This window comes from Pelecanus crispus, chromosome 3, assembly GCF_030463565.1.
Source record: "Pelecanus crispus isolate bPelCri1 chromosome 3, bPelCri1.pri, whole genome shotgun sequence".
In the NCBI taxonomy this organism is placed as follows: domain Eukaryota; kingdom Metazoa; phylum Chordata; class Aves; order Pelecaniformes; family Pelecanidae; genus Pelecanus; species Pelecanus crispus.
Window position 1 is genome coordinate 43,060,638 of NC_134645.1, and position 16,307 is coordinate 43,076,944.

At 50.9% G+C, this 16,307-nt stretch overlaps 1 protein-coding gene across 1 annotated transcript; it reads right to left on the bottom strand.

The window, feature by feature from the left end:
* Positions 1 to 1,462: 1,462 nt before the first annotated feature.
* FOSL2 (FOS like 2, AP-1 transcription factor subunit) lies at positions 1,463 to 16,074 on the bottom strand. Its single transcript, XM_075708007.1, has 4 exons — positions 15,969 to 16,074; positions 9,765 to 10,019; positions 5,991 to 6,098; positions 1,463 to 4,506 (listed from the first exon to the last, which is right to left on the bottom strand). The coding sequence occupies exons 1-4, from the start codon at positions 16,065 to 16,067 to the stop codon at positions 3,997 to 3,999; spliced, it is 972 nt and encodes a 323-aa protein (XP_075564122.1). The 5' UTR covers positions 16,068 to 16,074; the 3' UTR covers positions 1,463 to 3,996.
* Between the last annotated feature and the right edge of the window lie 233 nt (positions 16,075 to 16,307).

The window sequence follows — 16,307 nt, forward strand, 5'->3', positions numbered from 1 at the left end:
CAGAGGAATGATAATGCATCTTTAGAAACATATCTTTTTACATTTTATACAGACAACAACAAAACCCAGAATCTTTTATTTAAAGAATAAAAAAAAATTATTAGCCTAAAAAAAGAAGAAGATTGGAGTATTTTTAATGCTTTCTTTATTATATCCAAGTCTTGAACAGAAAAAAAGATGTAAACATGATAAATAAATACGAAATAAAATGTAGATTGTTCCCCCTACCTCTTAAAATGCTTGACTTGGCCTTCCTAATGAAAATGAACTTGTAAGTGTCATAATAAGATTTCTTACATTTCAAAAGTCTGTTTTAGAATGAAAAAAAACCCCAACAACAAAAAGAAAAAAAAAAAAAGAAAAAGAAGCAACAACCAAACACCAGGAATGTGAGTTGGGAGGATGTTAAATTAATGGCGGGCAGATCTGCTGGAGCAGGCACAAGACGGCTGCCTGCCAATAAATAATAAGATACCAGGGAGGAGGGGGTGTCTTAGGTTTGTTTTCATTTTGTTTTTTCTTTTCATTTAGGATGAAGGCCGGGTGGATCCTACATACAGTAAGCAGCAAAATTAAAGGTTCAGATGAACTAAATAGATCATTTAAATAATAATTATAAAAACACAACAGAGAGCTACTGTCCCCAGCATGTTGGTCCCAAATCCCATCACACCACAAGCAGTTTGAGACTTACCCAGTCTCCACACCTACGAGAAAGGAATGGATGAAGGCAATGCCACAACTGGGAAGGGGGAAGGAGGAATGAGGGCAAAACTGGAATGGCAAACATCACCTGGAAGCTGAATGTTTCCTTCAATGCAGCTGCTACTGCTCCTCCCAGTTTGGCATTGATTAATTTAAGATGATATTAGAGGCTTCGCTGGGCCAGTCACTAGGGGGTTGACCCAATACCAGCTGAAATTCCCTGGGCCTTTTTCTATTGACTTCAACAACCCTTGGTCAGACACTAGTTATAACAGCTCCCACATCCCCATGACATGCAGAACATGGAGACACTACATTTAGGAATTGGCAGGGAAGGTACTCATGGAAAATACCGTTCTGGGGATGGGGAAGACAGTCAATTCCCAAAAAGCACACCAGTAAAGCTGAAAAGAAGAATGCAGGTCCAGACCAAAACAGCAGCAGAACTCAAGTTGTATCTGTCTGCCAGAAACTAAACAAAAGTAAGGCTGATCCACAAAATACAGAAGGCAGGAGGCCAGCGATCCCAACACAGACATCTTCCAAGAGGTTTGACAGACAAAACAGGCAGGCACAAGGTATTTGGGGCTTTTTCCAGATAGTAGAAAATAATCCTCTTTTCTGGGCAGTTTCACATGGCTCCCATCAGTATCACCGGACAGGAAAGGGGACTGTCCTGTCCTGTCTCTGAGAAGGTCAATGACAAGGTAGCAGGCAGTGGGCAAGGGCCAGCTGCAGCTCCTTTTGGCAAAGCACAAGCAAAGGTAGTTTTTTTTGTTGTTAGGCTTACTTGGGTTTGAGGAGGCACCTGACTTCCTGAAACCCTTAGTAGGAATGCTCCTGATCTCCTGGGAGACAGTGATCCTGGTCAGCTGGCCTCAAAAGTAGCTGCATCACTTTAGGATTCACTGCTTGTCAATGCTGCATTCTGCCCAAAAATGGGTGGAAATGACATGCAGAGACATTTTATTGAACAGTTTTAGATTCTCAATCCAGACTGGCCCAAACAAGCGTCTGGAAAAATGGAGACCTAAAGTGATATCATCTACATAAAACCCTATGAAAACAGGATCCTCTGTGCTAACTGTGGGAAGTTGAAGGTCTTTTATTTAAAAGGAAGTTTTGGTGTTTTGATACCTCTAGCACCAGTGTAATGATGGACATGTTTAAGCAATAAAGAAAAAGTCTGAATCACAATCAGCTTTATGAAGCAAAAGGATCACTCATATTTTTCTATTTCTGGCAGGTTTGGTAAATACCTGGGTTTAAAAATAATAGTAATAATAAAAAAGCAAAGCCTACCTTTAGAGCCAAAGTAGTGTCCCTTTGAAATGATTCAAGGAATGGGCAGTGGCCAGGGTTTGAGGGAAGCCAGCCCTTCTGAGTAAAGGTCCAGCTCCACAAGGCTGAACCCTATTAATTCCCAGTGGAGTTGGTGAGGACTGCAGCAGTTTAGCATCCTACAGGACTGGCCCTATAATCGCATATTGCATTTCTCCAGGTCCAGCCTGACCAAGAAATACCCTGGTTTGAGTTGATTAAAAAAAAAATTATAAAAGAACAAGAAAATCTCACACCAAAATAAATAGCTGCCACCACAGCTTCAACAGGCAGGACCAAAGAGCTATCCCCTAACAACTTAGCTGGCAAGCTGGGCAATTCTAGTGTGCACATGGTCATGGTTTGTCAGCACCTTGACATCAACACGAATTGAGCTTGGCTCCAAGCAGGAATAGGTTAACACATTACTGTTTTCAGTAGTGAACATCAGTGCTGGAGAGCTTGTGCCCTCTGTGAGCACTTAGTAGTAGCAGCCAAGCCCACAGGTTGGAGAAGACAAGGACCCAGGGCTAGGGGAAGAGCCCTCTGGTTTGTATTTTGTCTTCAGGCCAATCAACCCCAACAAAACCAGATCAATTATAATAAAAAAAAAACAAACCAAAAAAAAACAGAGGCCAAAGACTGACATGCAAATAATGGTAATCAATTTTCCTCCGCTGTCAATTTGTCATTCATAACCAGAGGTTATCAGAAGCTCCGTCCAAGTTCAAACAGGTCATCACTTCAACCGTGCCATTCCTGCCTGGTCAGGAGCGCCTTGTGGCCTGTGCTGTGCTGGAGGTTGGACCAGTGCCTTCCCCCCAACCTCGGAAACTGGGAATCTCTGAGCAAACAATACCTGCTAGTATCAACCGGTGGATGCATGCTGCTTTGTTTCCCAACAATGAAAAAGCCAGCTAGTTTCACCCTCTTAGCTGCTGCCTGTCTCCATCCTAGATTTATAGGCACGTGGTGCCACCTCTTTTTCGGTAGTATGTTCTGCAAATATGGCCAAGGGGAGGGGAGGATTTACTAACAGGAAGAGATCAGCCTCTGAGTCAGGAGCCCTGATGGGGAGGAAGATGCAATACTCCCTAGACAGCGGGTAGCCCAGGAAAAGTAAACAACAAGCAGCAGATTTGATATCCACCAAACTGGGGTAAAACCCTGCCAAAGACACTGGTAAGTGCCAGCCCAGCAGCTCTTCTGATGCTACTTTGGCCCTGAGATGCTAACTTGTTTTTTGAGGAGCCCAAGGGGATAAATATATCTACATTTTAAAAAAGAAAGGCTTCCACATGAGCCTCCTGCTGTCTCTGTTCGCTGTGTCTGTGCCCCAGGCCAGAGTTACAAGCTCTGCCCTTGCTGCTGAGCCCTCAGGCTCCTCTTGGTCCCCCCCTCCACCAGACCTCCCAGCCATCCCTGCTCCTGCCTGGGCAACCCTATGTGTTTCCTGCAGCCTGTCCCAAGAGGAAAGATCCTAACAAGCCTTTAGAGTTCAGAGCAACTGGATGAAATGTCATGGGATTGACAACATTGGAAATGATAAGCGCAGAGAGAGGGGGAGAGGGGAGAGAGAAGTTGTAAGATCAACTAACCAGAATGATGTAAGCACAGAGCACAACCGATCTGATCAATTCACAAAGGAAAGGGACAACTAGCAACTATCTGCAGCTCGCCTTCAGTCCTGGCCAGGAGCGCTCCGCAAGTCCACTGCGGCCATGAAGAGGTTTCCATAGGCAGTCCCTACAGAGGGGACATCACCCTCTCCAAACAGTCCTGGCGCGTCAGTCCCACTCTTGCCGTTTCCTGCCTCCAGGGAGCTGGCGTTGGTCCTCACTTCCCCATCCTTGTTCTTGCTGTCCTTGTGCTTGAACGATCCTGTGCCTGTCTCTAATCCCATGGAGGGGGACTCCCCCCATGGTGCCGGGGGGGATGTAACACACTGGAAAATGGGGGGCCGCAGGGGGATTACAACGCCAGCAAGGTGGGAGAGTTCAAGGAATCCGAGGACTGGTCACCGCTGCTGCTGCTCCTCCGGTGAGCTTTGGAGCAGGACTCAGATGGGGAGAGAGGAGACTCCTGATCCAACACGTTGGGGTAGGTGAACACCAAGTTGGAGGAGCCAGGAGTGATGGCTGGTGTTGAGGTCACCACGATGGGAGTGTTGAGTGCCTCCTCCCCATAAAAACCTCCAGCAATGCTGATGGGCTTAATGACAGACCTCTGGGCTTTGTCAAGGACCAAAGAGGAAGACGGGATCTCTTCCTCCACAGGCTCCTGCTTCACCACCACTGCTCCGCTCGCTCCAGTCCGAACACTCTGGAGGCTGCTGGATGGTGGGCTCCGACGTTCCTCAGGGCTGATTTTGCACACAGGGCTGTGAGCCACCAGCATAAACTCCAGCTTCTCCTTCTCCTTCTGGAGCTCAGCAATCTCCTTTTGCAGCACTGACTTCTCCTCCTCCAGCACTTCAGTTTCCTGCAGACAAAAGGGGAATAAGTAAGTATCGGAGGCTCTGGCACTGGTCCTCACCTGGAACATGGCCATCAAGTCCAGTCCCCATCTGGCAGGGGCAGATACACCCCAGACTCTTCATACGCCAAGCAGGCACCAGGTCATTGCCCGCTGAGCATCTTGTGTTTCACGTGTCAACCAGTAGGTTATTCCTAAACTTCACCAATCTAGGGGTTATAAACGGTCTTCTCATGAGCTCACCTTAATTTTCTCATGGCCAGCTTCTACCACTCTCTCTTGGCCCGTGACTTAAATAACTCTTCTCCCTTGCTGTCTGCCTGACAGACACCTTAGCAGAGAGGACTCGGATCTCCTCCCATCATTCTTTGTGTCAGGTAAGTCATGTTCTTTTCATTTCTTAGACAGAGGTAGTGTACAGCAATCTCTAAACTGTTTCCATTTTCCTTTTGTAGTGCATATTCCAGATGAGGTCTGACACTTGCCTGACTCTTGCACAAAGGACTAACACTTTCATCTCCACTGCATCCTTGGATTAATACATTTACCCTTCCCATGGTCACATCACACTGATGGCTTATAGTCAATCTGTGAGCAATTAGTACCTTCCTGTATGAGGAGCTCACCATTTCGCAGAAGTACTCACCCTCAGTCCTTCAGGATATGACCTCCCACTTTGCACTCCTTTCAATTCTATTACTTTAGTCGTGATAATCCTTAAATTCTTCCTGTAGGATGCCCTGCCTCCCCTACACTGAGAATACCTCCCGAATTTGAGTTGGCAGCATGTGTCACTGGTGTGCTTTCACTGCTGCTGCTACACTTGTTAATAAGATCATGGAATACAACCAGCCCCAGGCTGGTTCTTGAGCAGAAGTGCTGGATCCTCCTCTCCAGCCTCTTTCAACACAACCCATCCTTGTCTCCTCTTCAGCCAGTCCCCTACCCACCCCACGGTTCTTGTACTCATCTCTACCGTCTCCAACTTCACTAGTTATTTCCCATGTAGCACCAGACCACACATCTCTGCGGTGCTTGCTTTGTGCAGGAAACCAGTTATCCCCACCAAAGAAAGGTTAGCCTAAAGGATGCAGCTTTGATAAGTACACACAACATCTGCCTCGTTTTCTACTGCTTTCAGATGATCCTACCGTCTTCAGCGCTTTTGTCCTTAAAGCCTGCCTTTGAGGCAAACAGCATCTTTATTTCCACTTACAGAAGGAGACTGGTGCTAGTTGGGAGGCTAGAAGGGAGGAGTGCTCCTAGGACATTCTGGGCAGTCAGCGAGGGGAATTTAGGCTCCTGAGCTCCAGGCCCAAGCCCTCACCACCACTGATAAGGGAGCAACGTGACCGAGAAGCCTTGGAAGGGGAAGGTAGCATGCATTTGTAGCATCTTCCTTGAACGTCCTAGTGAAGGGAGAGCAATGCCCTTCGAGCTGGTCCAAAGGACAGGCAACAAGGAAGGAGAAATGTATGCAGAGCACGTACCGCCTGGAGTTTCTCTGTTAGCTCTCGACGCCTGTTACGACACTTAGCAGCTGCCAGCTTGTTCCTCTCTCTCCGGATCCTTCGCTTCTCTTCTTCCTCGGGCGACAGCTGTAGGCAAGTGCCAAGAAAACCCACAATCAGATCTGAGCAAGGCATTCCTTGAAGTTTGTGAGGATTTAACCGCAACGCAAAGAAAAAAGGCCTGATCCAGCAGGATGCTGAGCACTCCCCCTCTTCACTGATGTCAGCAGAAGATGAAAGTGCACAGTATCTCTGCCTGCACCGGGTCTTAGCACAAGGGTGAGGAGAAGATGGAGCAGGGGGAAGATTGTGTAAGAGGACAGTGAATCTGCACCAAGGCCAAACAGATAAAAGATGCTCTGATTGTTTCACAACTTGGGTGGTACATTAAGCAAAACCAGAGCACGATGTTGTAAGTGCTCTTTCTTGAAAGAAAATATCTGCTGCTTCCCACACAAAAATAGTTGTTAGCTTGAAGGTCAGGGATGGGGTGGAGGGGGAGACAGGAAAATCAGCAGAGCTCCCAAGAAGTCCGTGAAGCAACAATGATTTATACCACCCAAAAATCTGACCTCACATTTTTGAGCATTCTGTGAGATAACACACTCTGCTTCTTGCATCAGCAGACAAGGCTCCAGTGATATCAAGGGCTTCCTGAGGCCAGCTGACATCCTCAGTGATGTAAATCAGGAGCAATTCCATAGAAACCCATGGAGCGACACACTTGCAAAACCAGAGGAAGTGAGCAGGAGCCCACAAGATCTTGTCAAGTCAGACCTAACTTTTGGGGTTTGAGACAAGGTTTTACAAATCCCAGCAGCGGCAGATAGGCTTGCACCATTGCCAAGGCCAGGGAGCCAGTACAGCAGCTCGTGAAGAGGGCCGGCGTGGCCTGGCTCACGGCTGCAGTGCGTGGTGTGCAAGAGCTGGTACAAACAGACGGCCATGGGGATTCATGGCATGTGCTTGGCCACGCACCCTCCTCCACTGCGAACTGACCTCGTGCCCTGCACTTCAGCCTCACCGGGCTGGTGGGTGCTGTTGGGGCTTTTGCCCCGTGACTGCAAACAAAAGTGAAACGAGCACCCAGCAAAGTATGTGTCAGATCTCACATAATGCCAGCGGAGAATGGAAAGAAAAACCTTTTCATAAAAGCTTCCAGCTTTAATATCTTCAGGGGGTGTCAAAATTGCAAATGAGACATTCACCCTTTTTCTATCTTTTCTTTTTAGTGTTAGTTTTATTCTAATCTCATTCTGGTTTGGTTTGCTTTATTTCCTTAATTTCGACCTTCACAGTTTCAGGGAGTTTACCTCGGCCCCTAAGCATTCCCCTTGCTCAGTTCTGCTTTTTTTTTTTTTTTTCCGGATCTGGTCTGTGCCTGCGATTTCACCTGCACACAGCATGAGCCCCAGGACACACACTGAGTGACACAAGCACTTCTAGGACTTCAGGACACAGGTTCTGAAAGCTTTTCCATCAGCAGATCACAGTGCTCCATCTCAGGGTGGGGGGTACCTCCAGCCTGCTGGGCAGCAACTGGCAGGGCTTTGGCATATTCCTCCCCCCCCAAGTAAGGAGCCCCCACAGGCACCACTCTCTCCAGTACAGCTCTGCCTGATCAGTCCCCAGCCTGTACGTGTGTGGAGTAAAAATGTAATTGCACGTGAGTATGTGCAGTACAGCAAAGCTTTAAGCATGCACGCAGATTCTGTGCTGACTGGGGTCCTCTGCGGACAGTGTTCAAGAAGCCCTTTCATGCTTTAGAAGCACAGACCTCATTGAAATATGTTGGGATCGAAATTTCTCCTCCCAGGGCCTCTTCAGTCATTTTTAAATTATCTGTCTCAGAGACTATGCTTTGCAAAAATCTCATAGATGGGGCTGCAGCCCCTAATCTGGACATGCTTAACATTATACCGGGTCTAAAAAGGAATATTCTGTCAGCAGTTGCTGGATTTGTTTGAAAGCGGTGGGATTTGGCACTCTTCGTGCCCCTGCTGTACGCGTTAACTGTAGCTTCTCCAAGCCCAATACGTGCATTTGCTGGCAGAAACGTTCATCAAAACAGGCTCTTTTCATAAAGCGTTACACTATGCTTTCCAAAAAGGTACTCCCATGCAGTGTTCAAAGCACCAACAGCGGAAACCTGAGCCAAAGAGCCACGGTAAAGCGCCCGGGTACTGCCTTAGCACGTGTCTAATCAAAAGCACTTGGCTTTGAATGACCCACAATGAACGGCTTGCAAACAAGCCACAGGCCAGGAATTGCTTGGCAGGCATCCTTCAGCAAATAACTCTGAACAACAAATAAAGCAGAGAATATGGTGATCTCTTCACGGCCAATTTGTGAACACAGAGGCAGCATTTGTCAAACAAATTAGTTGTTGCTAATTATTCCCCCAGTTCTGTGAGAGTTTCGCTGGCTTTGGACACCAGCCCTGCATGCAGGGAACAGAGAGGTAGCTCCGGCTGGTGGAAAGGGCTGGCACGCACCCGAACCACCACAGCTGCCCCATCCTTCCTCCCAAAAACGGGTCCTCAGTGCACCCATATCTGCTCCCTGCACAGAGGTGCAGCTCACTGGAAAACTGATTTTAACCCCTTCCCTGCCTCTTAGGTCTAAAGACCAGACATAAAATAATCAGACTGTGAATCAAAACAGATGACGTGGAAGTAAAAGTAGGGCTGGTGAGTCTTATTAAAAACAGACCTCATGCAATAGCATGTGCTGGTATACTGAGGGTGCGCAGTGCGTCTTGTTACACTGCTCTGCAGCGACCCACACAACTGCTGCTTGGGAACAATTCAGGGAGATCTAGACTATTCAGGTTTTTTAGGTTTGGGTGTTTTTTTTTTTTAAAAAGAAAAGAAATCAGCCTAGCACGGTGGATAGCTATTCACCAGACAGCCCTGGAGAAGGCTGTTTCTTACAGAGAAGAGATTCACAGGGCTGAAAGGATTTCTAGCAAATGAGACACCTGCATCTAAGTCCACTTCCCTGCCCCAGGCACAGGATGCAGGGTCCTGGCTCAGTAATTCCATCAGGAGGCTGAGCACATGGCAGCAGTGGCATAAGCCACCCCATCCTGGCTATGAAAATGCCACTGAGTTGGGAGCAGAAAAATCTCTGCTTATGGATCTCCACCTCACCGCTGTAAAGCGATCAAGCGATTGTATGTTTGTAGTGGGAAGGTGGATTTAGACCCCAGACATCCAGAAGGCTCTCGCTACTAGAGCAGAGGTGCGCTAGGGAAGCCGTTCCTCCCTGCACAATGCTGGTTGGTACTGGTGGTATCACCCAAAGTGAGACTGGAGCAGCGCTAGCTGCCACAGAGCAGATATAAAACACCAGCTGATGTAATTTGGGTGCCAGCTTTGTAAAGTCCCTACATAAAAGTTCCTTTGCTTGCTCAGAGGTTTCCTTCTGCCTGGAGCGGTGGACACACTCAAACTGAAACCCAAGGCTCGACTTCAGAGTTTCACCTGCTTTTGAAACCGAGCCACAATGCGGCCCAGTGGTGTGAAGCGTTTGATGGAGATAGGGTAAGTCTTGCCATTCGATGAGGAAGCAGCAATAAAATCACCCTCCGGCTTACACCCTACGTCACCCCGAGAAACCCCAGCACCTGTACAGTGCAGGGGACAGACCTCAACGCTCCCCCGTGGGGTCAGGAGATCCCACGAGAGGGCAAGGGAATCTCTGTACGCCTCTTGCTGAGGCACCCCAAGCTGCTTTCCCTGCCATGGTTACCTGCTCATCTCTTCGTCTCCGTCCCACTGTGGTCCCAATGGTTTTGATCACACCAGGTCGCTGAAGGGCTGTGTGGCCGGCCACTGAAGACAGCGGGGGCAGCGGATGGCTGTAGGGGTGCGAGCGAGAGTAAGGGCTTGACATGGAGGTGATGACGGTGGGCTGGACCATCCACTGCAGGTCTTGGCTAGTTGTGATGGCGTTGATTGTAGGGATAAAAGCACTGCCTGATCCTGGCATATCTACTCGAAATTTCTAGGAGAAAAGGCAGGGGAGAAGAGGGAGAGAGAGAAGAGGAAAAACCGTCAATGAAAGCAGAACATAAGTGGTTACTCAGAAATGAGCTAGGCCCTCCGGAGCGGCACCAGTGAGGATCAAAGCAGCACCTGAAGCAAAGGCACAGGCTACCGGTGCCTCTGCAGCCTCCCAGGCTGCCCCCAGCAGCCACAGTCCCCCGAGGAAGGCGCTGGGCTCAGGCGCTTCCCCTCCGGAGCAGCCCTGCCCTCTCCCAGCCCCCTTCCTCATCCTCCCCATGCCTCCCCAGCATCCCCTACGCCAGCCTTCCTTCCCGAGCAGCGTCCCCACCGCTGCCTCCTGCCTGTGCCCACCGCTCCTTCCGGTGTGGAGCGAAAGGGGAATTAAGGAGTTTCTAGAAAAACACTTCTCTGCCAGTCCAAAGAAAAGGAAGAGAAACTTCAGTTCTGAATTGCCGTTACCAAGCCTTCTTCTACCAAAGGATTCCCCTGAAATTTGTGCTTGGTCCACATAGGGTTTGGTATGGCAAGAACAGCAGCTTGCTTCTCGTTCAGTGGTTCTGCGCTCGCCGCACACGCAGGGCGAGCAATCCGGCCCCAGGATGGTTACGTGCGAGGATATGTATTTTAATAGCAGCCTATAAAATAGGTCTTAGGATTCGGATCGGACAAGTTCCCTGCAGCTCTCTGCACTGTCTAGACAAAACAAGGCAGCAGTAAAACCAAGGCAGCAGGTAATGATCTCCTCCAAAATACATGTACACCTTGTTTCAGACAGAGGTAAATCCCTCTGGATAATATGCTGGCACTAAACTGCAAGGAAAACAATCGCTTGTTCCCGGAGGGGGAAGCAGGAGAGAAAGAATGCTTTTGTCTATGCTGAGCTCCTTCGGGAGGCTTTCAATGGTTAGACTCGGTTTTACAGACAAACATGCTTTGCTCCAGCAATCGCTGTGCAAGGGACAGGGCTTGTAGGACCAGCAGCCATCACTACTGCTGATTTGTAAGCTACGAAATGATCCTGTGAAAAATGCACATTCTTGGGTCAACAAACTAGCTTCCCAGAGAAGCGAGAGCCCTTGCATCAGCCTGACCTCAGCTCAGGTAAGCGTCCCAGATAAGGGACAGCACTTCAACACAGATTTCCTTTTCAGGGTGTGCCTAGTCAAGCACCTTAAGTGCTTTGTTAAACCAAGGCTACTGCAAATAGTATTTCACATTCTGATAGCTACAGCATCTGGGGCCAGTATTAACCATAAGTCCAGCTGCCAACGCCTGGAGACCAGAAGATCCAGTCTGAATACTGACAAAAGCTGCCTGACAGCTTTGGACAGCTCAAAATCTAGCAAGAATAGATGTGAGAAGGAAGGAATGAATTGAGTTAAGCGGGTAGGGGAATTACACAGCCAGGACGAAACTGGCACCACGACCTTGGCAAAAGCCCCACTCAGAGAATCACCAGGAGCTCAAGTCCAACACAGCCTCAGCACACCCCACATTTCAGAGTGCACGCCACCTTTGTGACCTCTCCCGATTAACTACAGAGGGCCAGATCTGCAGACTGTCAACACTACAGAGGAATTTACAGGAGCAAATCCCCTCCTTCGCTCTGCCCAGTGTAGGCTGTGACCACATGGCACAGGAGAGGATGCCTTGGTGCCTCCACAACACTAACAAAGGGATCTTAACCTCCCAGAAGAGAGGAAGGTCAAGGCTAGTTAAACCACAGGTGCTCAGGGGACACAAGTTCTGCTTCCAGCTCTGCAAGTGGCTTCTACCGTGACCTTTACCCGCCTGTGCCACTACCCCTCCCGTACCCAAAAAGCAGAGAAGAAAGAGTCCTGTCTTCTTTGCAGGGACGCTAGAAAGCTGTGGCTGCAAAACGTTGGGAGATCTTTTGGTGCTTTGCTATGCAAAAGACACCGTTTGCATTCCACAGGAAACGACCTTTGCAGTGGTGCCACCCAACGACCTGCTAAAAATTCCCATCAGAGGTCAGGAGAATCAGACCCACCGCCAGATCAGCCACATAAGAGACACGTGTCTGACAGAAAGATCCAGCTCTGGGCAATTGATAAAGTGACTACTCCACTTGCAGTCACTCTTGTATTCAACCTAGGATCCTTCTCTAACACTAGTGGAGGTCTCCTGGACAGCCAAGGGGAGCTGCTCCGCTCAGCCACATCCCTCGGCAGCTCCACGGTGCTTGCCTGCAGAGCCAGGGAAGAGACCAGCTGGGCTGCAGTCCCTGCCTGTGCCACGCTAACTCCTCTGTCACCAGCTTCCTTTCCAATGCCTTGAAATATCTTTAAAAATGCCCCCAAACCTATATTCTGTATTTTCCAAAGGCAGTATTTTTCCCAGATAATCGATTAAGGGACACGCTGCTGTGACAGGGTGAGTCTTCAGGTACAGGGTGCTCAGGCTAGCTGGGTTTTACGGGCATTGCTTCCTGACTGGGCAGGCTTTCCCCACGTACCTCGCCTTCCCTGCTAGGACACCGCACAGGACCAGCTTTGCTGTGCCAAAACACTGCTGGCCCCCCATGCTCTGCCCAGTGGCAGTCAGCTCTGACCCCTGGGACACTGCTGGTTCCAGTGGCAGACCCCAAATTCTCTGCCACCTCCCCTGCACAGCCCCTTTGGGCACCGGCCTCCTCACTTTGGGGCTCCAGACCTCTCCCCAAACTGCAGCGCTGCTCTGCTCTCCTCATTCCTCCCTCCCCTCAGAGAGCTCAGATTCCCCTGCCAGGCTGGCAGCACTGCCTGCTCTCACCCACCTCCCCGTTTCTCCTCCTTCCAGACACCCTCCTGCTACTTCCTCTCCCAGGACACCCGCAGCTCTCCTCTCCCGACCCGGGAGAGGCTCCTGGAGGCAACTCTGCCAGCTCTCAGTTCTCCTTATCTACGAGGAATTCACAGTGCTACAGAAAAGATGTGGCGATAGCCAGATTGCAGGGCTACACACGCAAGCACGCGCTCAACCACGGAGCCACCCCTCTCCTCCTGACCCAAGCAACGCGCAGATGAAGGTATCATTAAAAAAAAGAAAGCAACAACTAAACAGCAAACAGAAAGATTCCTGGTATTAAGAGCCTTAAAAATACAAGGTTGGAGAGCCACCTCCCCAATCCATAGTCACGGGAGTCTCCAGCAAGTCCTGCCACGGGCAGGGACAGGCTCTGTTAGCAGATCACAACCTAGGAGCATGGGACCATTTCAGGCTTTGGCTCCGTGGTCCCCTTCTCCATCTTAACAAGAAGTTTCTCTACCGCACCCCGCTGGGTCTCCACTCCCCTCCGGACCTTCAGTTACATCTGTAACTGCAAGTGCTGTGCAGCACCAGAAACCAGTCTAGAAACAGCTACAAATGGCCATGGAAAAAAAAACAAACCAAACAACAAAACCACCAAAAAACCACCCAGACAATCTTTAACGACGACTCAGTTATCAAATATAGGGTGTATGGGATATGTCCTGTAATAAACATAAGGCCCCTGATGCCTCCCCCACATTAAGCATCTCCTTGAAGGAAAACTGGACGCAGTGCTGGGGTATTTGAGGGGAAAGCTGACGGGTCTGAAAGAGTACACAAACTCTTCCCATTAAAGTCTATGTTTACCACATGGCAAGTCAGCGACTAGGAAAATAGCATGACACGCAACTTAAAAGAAAAATGTTCCAGTGCTGCGTTGTATGGGAAAAATAATTAAAAAGCATCAAAGTTTTGGCTCAGAGACACAGTTTCCACTTAAACATGTGACTGATGCATCTTTTCGTGCTTTGGAGGAAAAAAAAAAAAAACCAACAAAACTCAAGAAAAAATTTCTGCAATGCATATTTTTCTGTAGCGATAAAACTCTGCAGATCTCCGTAGACCAGAATGAGCAGAACTGCCTTACTGCTAGGGTAAAGGCAACGCTTACATTTGATCCTAATCTACAACATCTGTAGGGATCAAGGGAAAGACGACGCACAAGGCCTTGAGAAATCTCCCGGGTTCTTAAAGAAAACATTTCTGTTCTCACTAAGCCACTGTCCTGCTCAAAGCCCCGTTTCAGATAGTAACCCTAGAAACTGGGCTCTGGCCCCCGTATCAAATGCCACGCACGCCAGCTGCCTGGGGAAGATGTGCAGCCCCAGAAAATAAAAAGGGGAAAACCCAGTTATCGGTCGGACCTCGACAGCTCAAATATTAAGTGGCGCCGGAATTTCACGACCTGCTGCAGCAAGTGCTTGAATCCAGCTCAGCTGCTGAGTCAGAGGAGGAAAGGGAGAGTGAAGGATTTGCAGCTTGCCGGGCTTTTCCAGCTTCTCAGTCCCCCTTTCTGCTCCCTACCTTGTCCCGGCATTTACTGTAAAACAGGGAATAAGCTGGAGCCGAGCTACAATCCCTGGAAACCTCGGTCCGCAGCCCGCAGAGGGCACCAGCGAGATGCGTTTGGAGCAGGCGGGGAGCGGCGGCGAGTCATTTCTGGTAAAACTTCTTTAATGTGAGGAATGTCACGGGCTGGTACGGTTGGCAAAGTTTAAGACTGGACTTTTTTTTTTTTTTTTTTTTTTAAGTGATCCTATGACTTCTTGATGCGAAGACAGCAATGTGCTCAGGGTGCCAGTTCGCTCATACAAGCCACATAAGAAATAATAATATTTGGGGGGGGGGGGGGGGGGGGGGGAAATCAACTCTGAAAAAGCACAAAAAAAAAAAGCGCGAGGCTGGGCCAGCTGATGTAAACAAGTTATGAAATAACCCAGGTTTGTATAACTGGCTCGATTGTGTAATGTCTTCCCCAGAAGTGGTGGATTTAGTCAATGTAGGCATATAAGCCATTCCGAGATGTTTTCTTAGGAAAATAAAAAGGAGAAGAAGAAAAAAAAAAAAACCCAACCTCAAACCACCCGACTAGACTTTTAGGTCCGTGAGTTCACTCCGCTTCCACAGGAAATATCTCCCATTCTTCAAGCACCGCCCGGCAGCCGGAGCCTGCGGGGGCAGCCGGGCCGGCGGGCGCGGGGTGCGCTCCGGCGGCTCCCCCCAAAGTCCCGCCCGGGACGAAGCCATCGCCAGCCCGAGAGCGGCCGGCGGCTCTCCGGGCAGAGCAGAGCGCGGCACGCCGCCGGCTTTCGGGGTCTCCCCGGTGCGGGAGAAGCAAAAATAATGTCACCGCCACGGAGCCAAAGTTGGGGGGGGGGGGGGGGGGGGGACACGACGAGAAGCGGGGAGACCGCTTTAGACGCTTGGCAAAGCCGGAGCCCGCTCCGAGCCACCCCCCTGCGTGTTTCACGGTGGCTGCAACAGCGCCTTCAAAGTAGCCCGGGCGGCACCTCCCGAAGTGCCGGGAAGACGCCCCGGCTGTGGGGAGGGAGCCCAGGCCGGTGCCCCGGCGCCCGGGAAGGGGCGGCCGAGGGAGGGACGGAGAAGCGGCCGCCGAGAACAAAAGCAGGAAGGGGGAAGCGTCGGCTGCGCCCGCGTATTTGCGTTACCGGCCTCGCAGAGGAGCTGCCCGCGGGAGCCCTTTGACTTCCGAGCTGGCCCCGGCCCGCTGCTCCGGGCACCAGGCGGGGTCTGCCCACCGACACCGCCGGCCGCCTGCTCGCCGCACCTCCCCGCTCGGGGCAAGCCGCTGCCCTGCCGCGACAGCCCCGGGTGGGCACCCCCGGCCCCCACCGGGGGGAACTGGGCTCAGCGTCCCGCCCGGAAGGGTCGCGGCTCTCGCTCCGGGGAAGGAGGGGAGCGGGGGAGCCCCGGCGGCAGCGCCGGGACGGCGGCTGCGGGCAGCCCGCGGCCCGGCAGCGTCTGCGCCCCCGCGGCCGGCGCCTCTCGGCCGGGAGCGCCGCTCCCCGGGCGTGGCGGTGGTGAACTCCCGTGCCGGGAGCGCTGGCAGCAGCCCCCGGGGGGACCGGGACGGGACGGGGTGGAGGGGGGGGAGAAGGGCAGCGCCCAGCCCTACCTGCTGGGCTGCGCCGCTGGAGTAGGTCTCGGGATGTCCCGGGGAGCCGCTGCTGCCTCTGGAGGAGGTGTCGAAGTTCCCGGGGTAGTCCTGGTACATGGTCCGAGGTCGGGCCGGGGGAGCCGCGTCCCCGCCTTCCCGCACCGACACCCGCCGCTCCCTGGCCGTCTCCCCGCCCCCTTCTCCCTCCCGACCTCTTCGGCTCTCGCCTTTCGCTTCCCAACGCTCGCCGCGGAACGGGGGGGGGGGGGGGGGGGGGGGGGAGAAAAAAAAAAAGAAAAAAAACAAAAAAAAGGCTTTGGAGGGGGGGAGAAGGGGAAAAAAGGTTAAAAAGGGGGG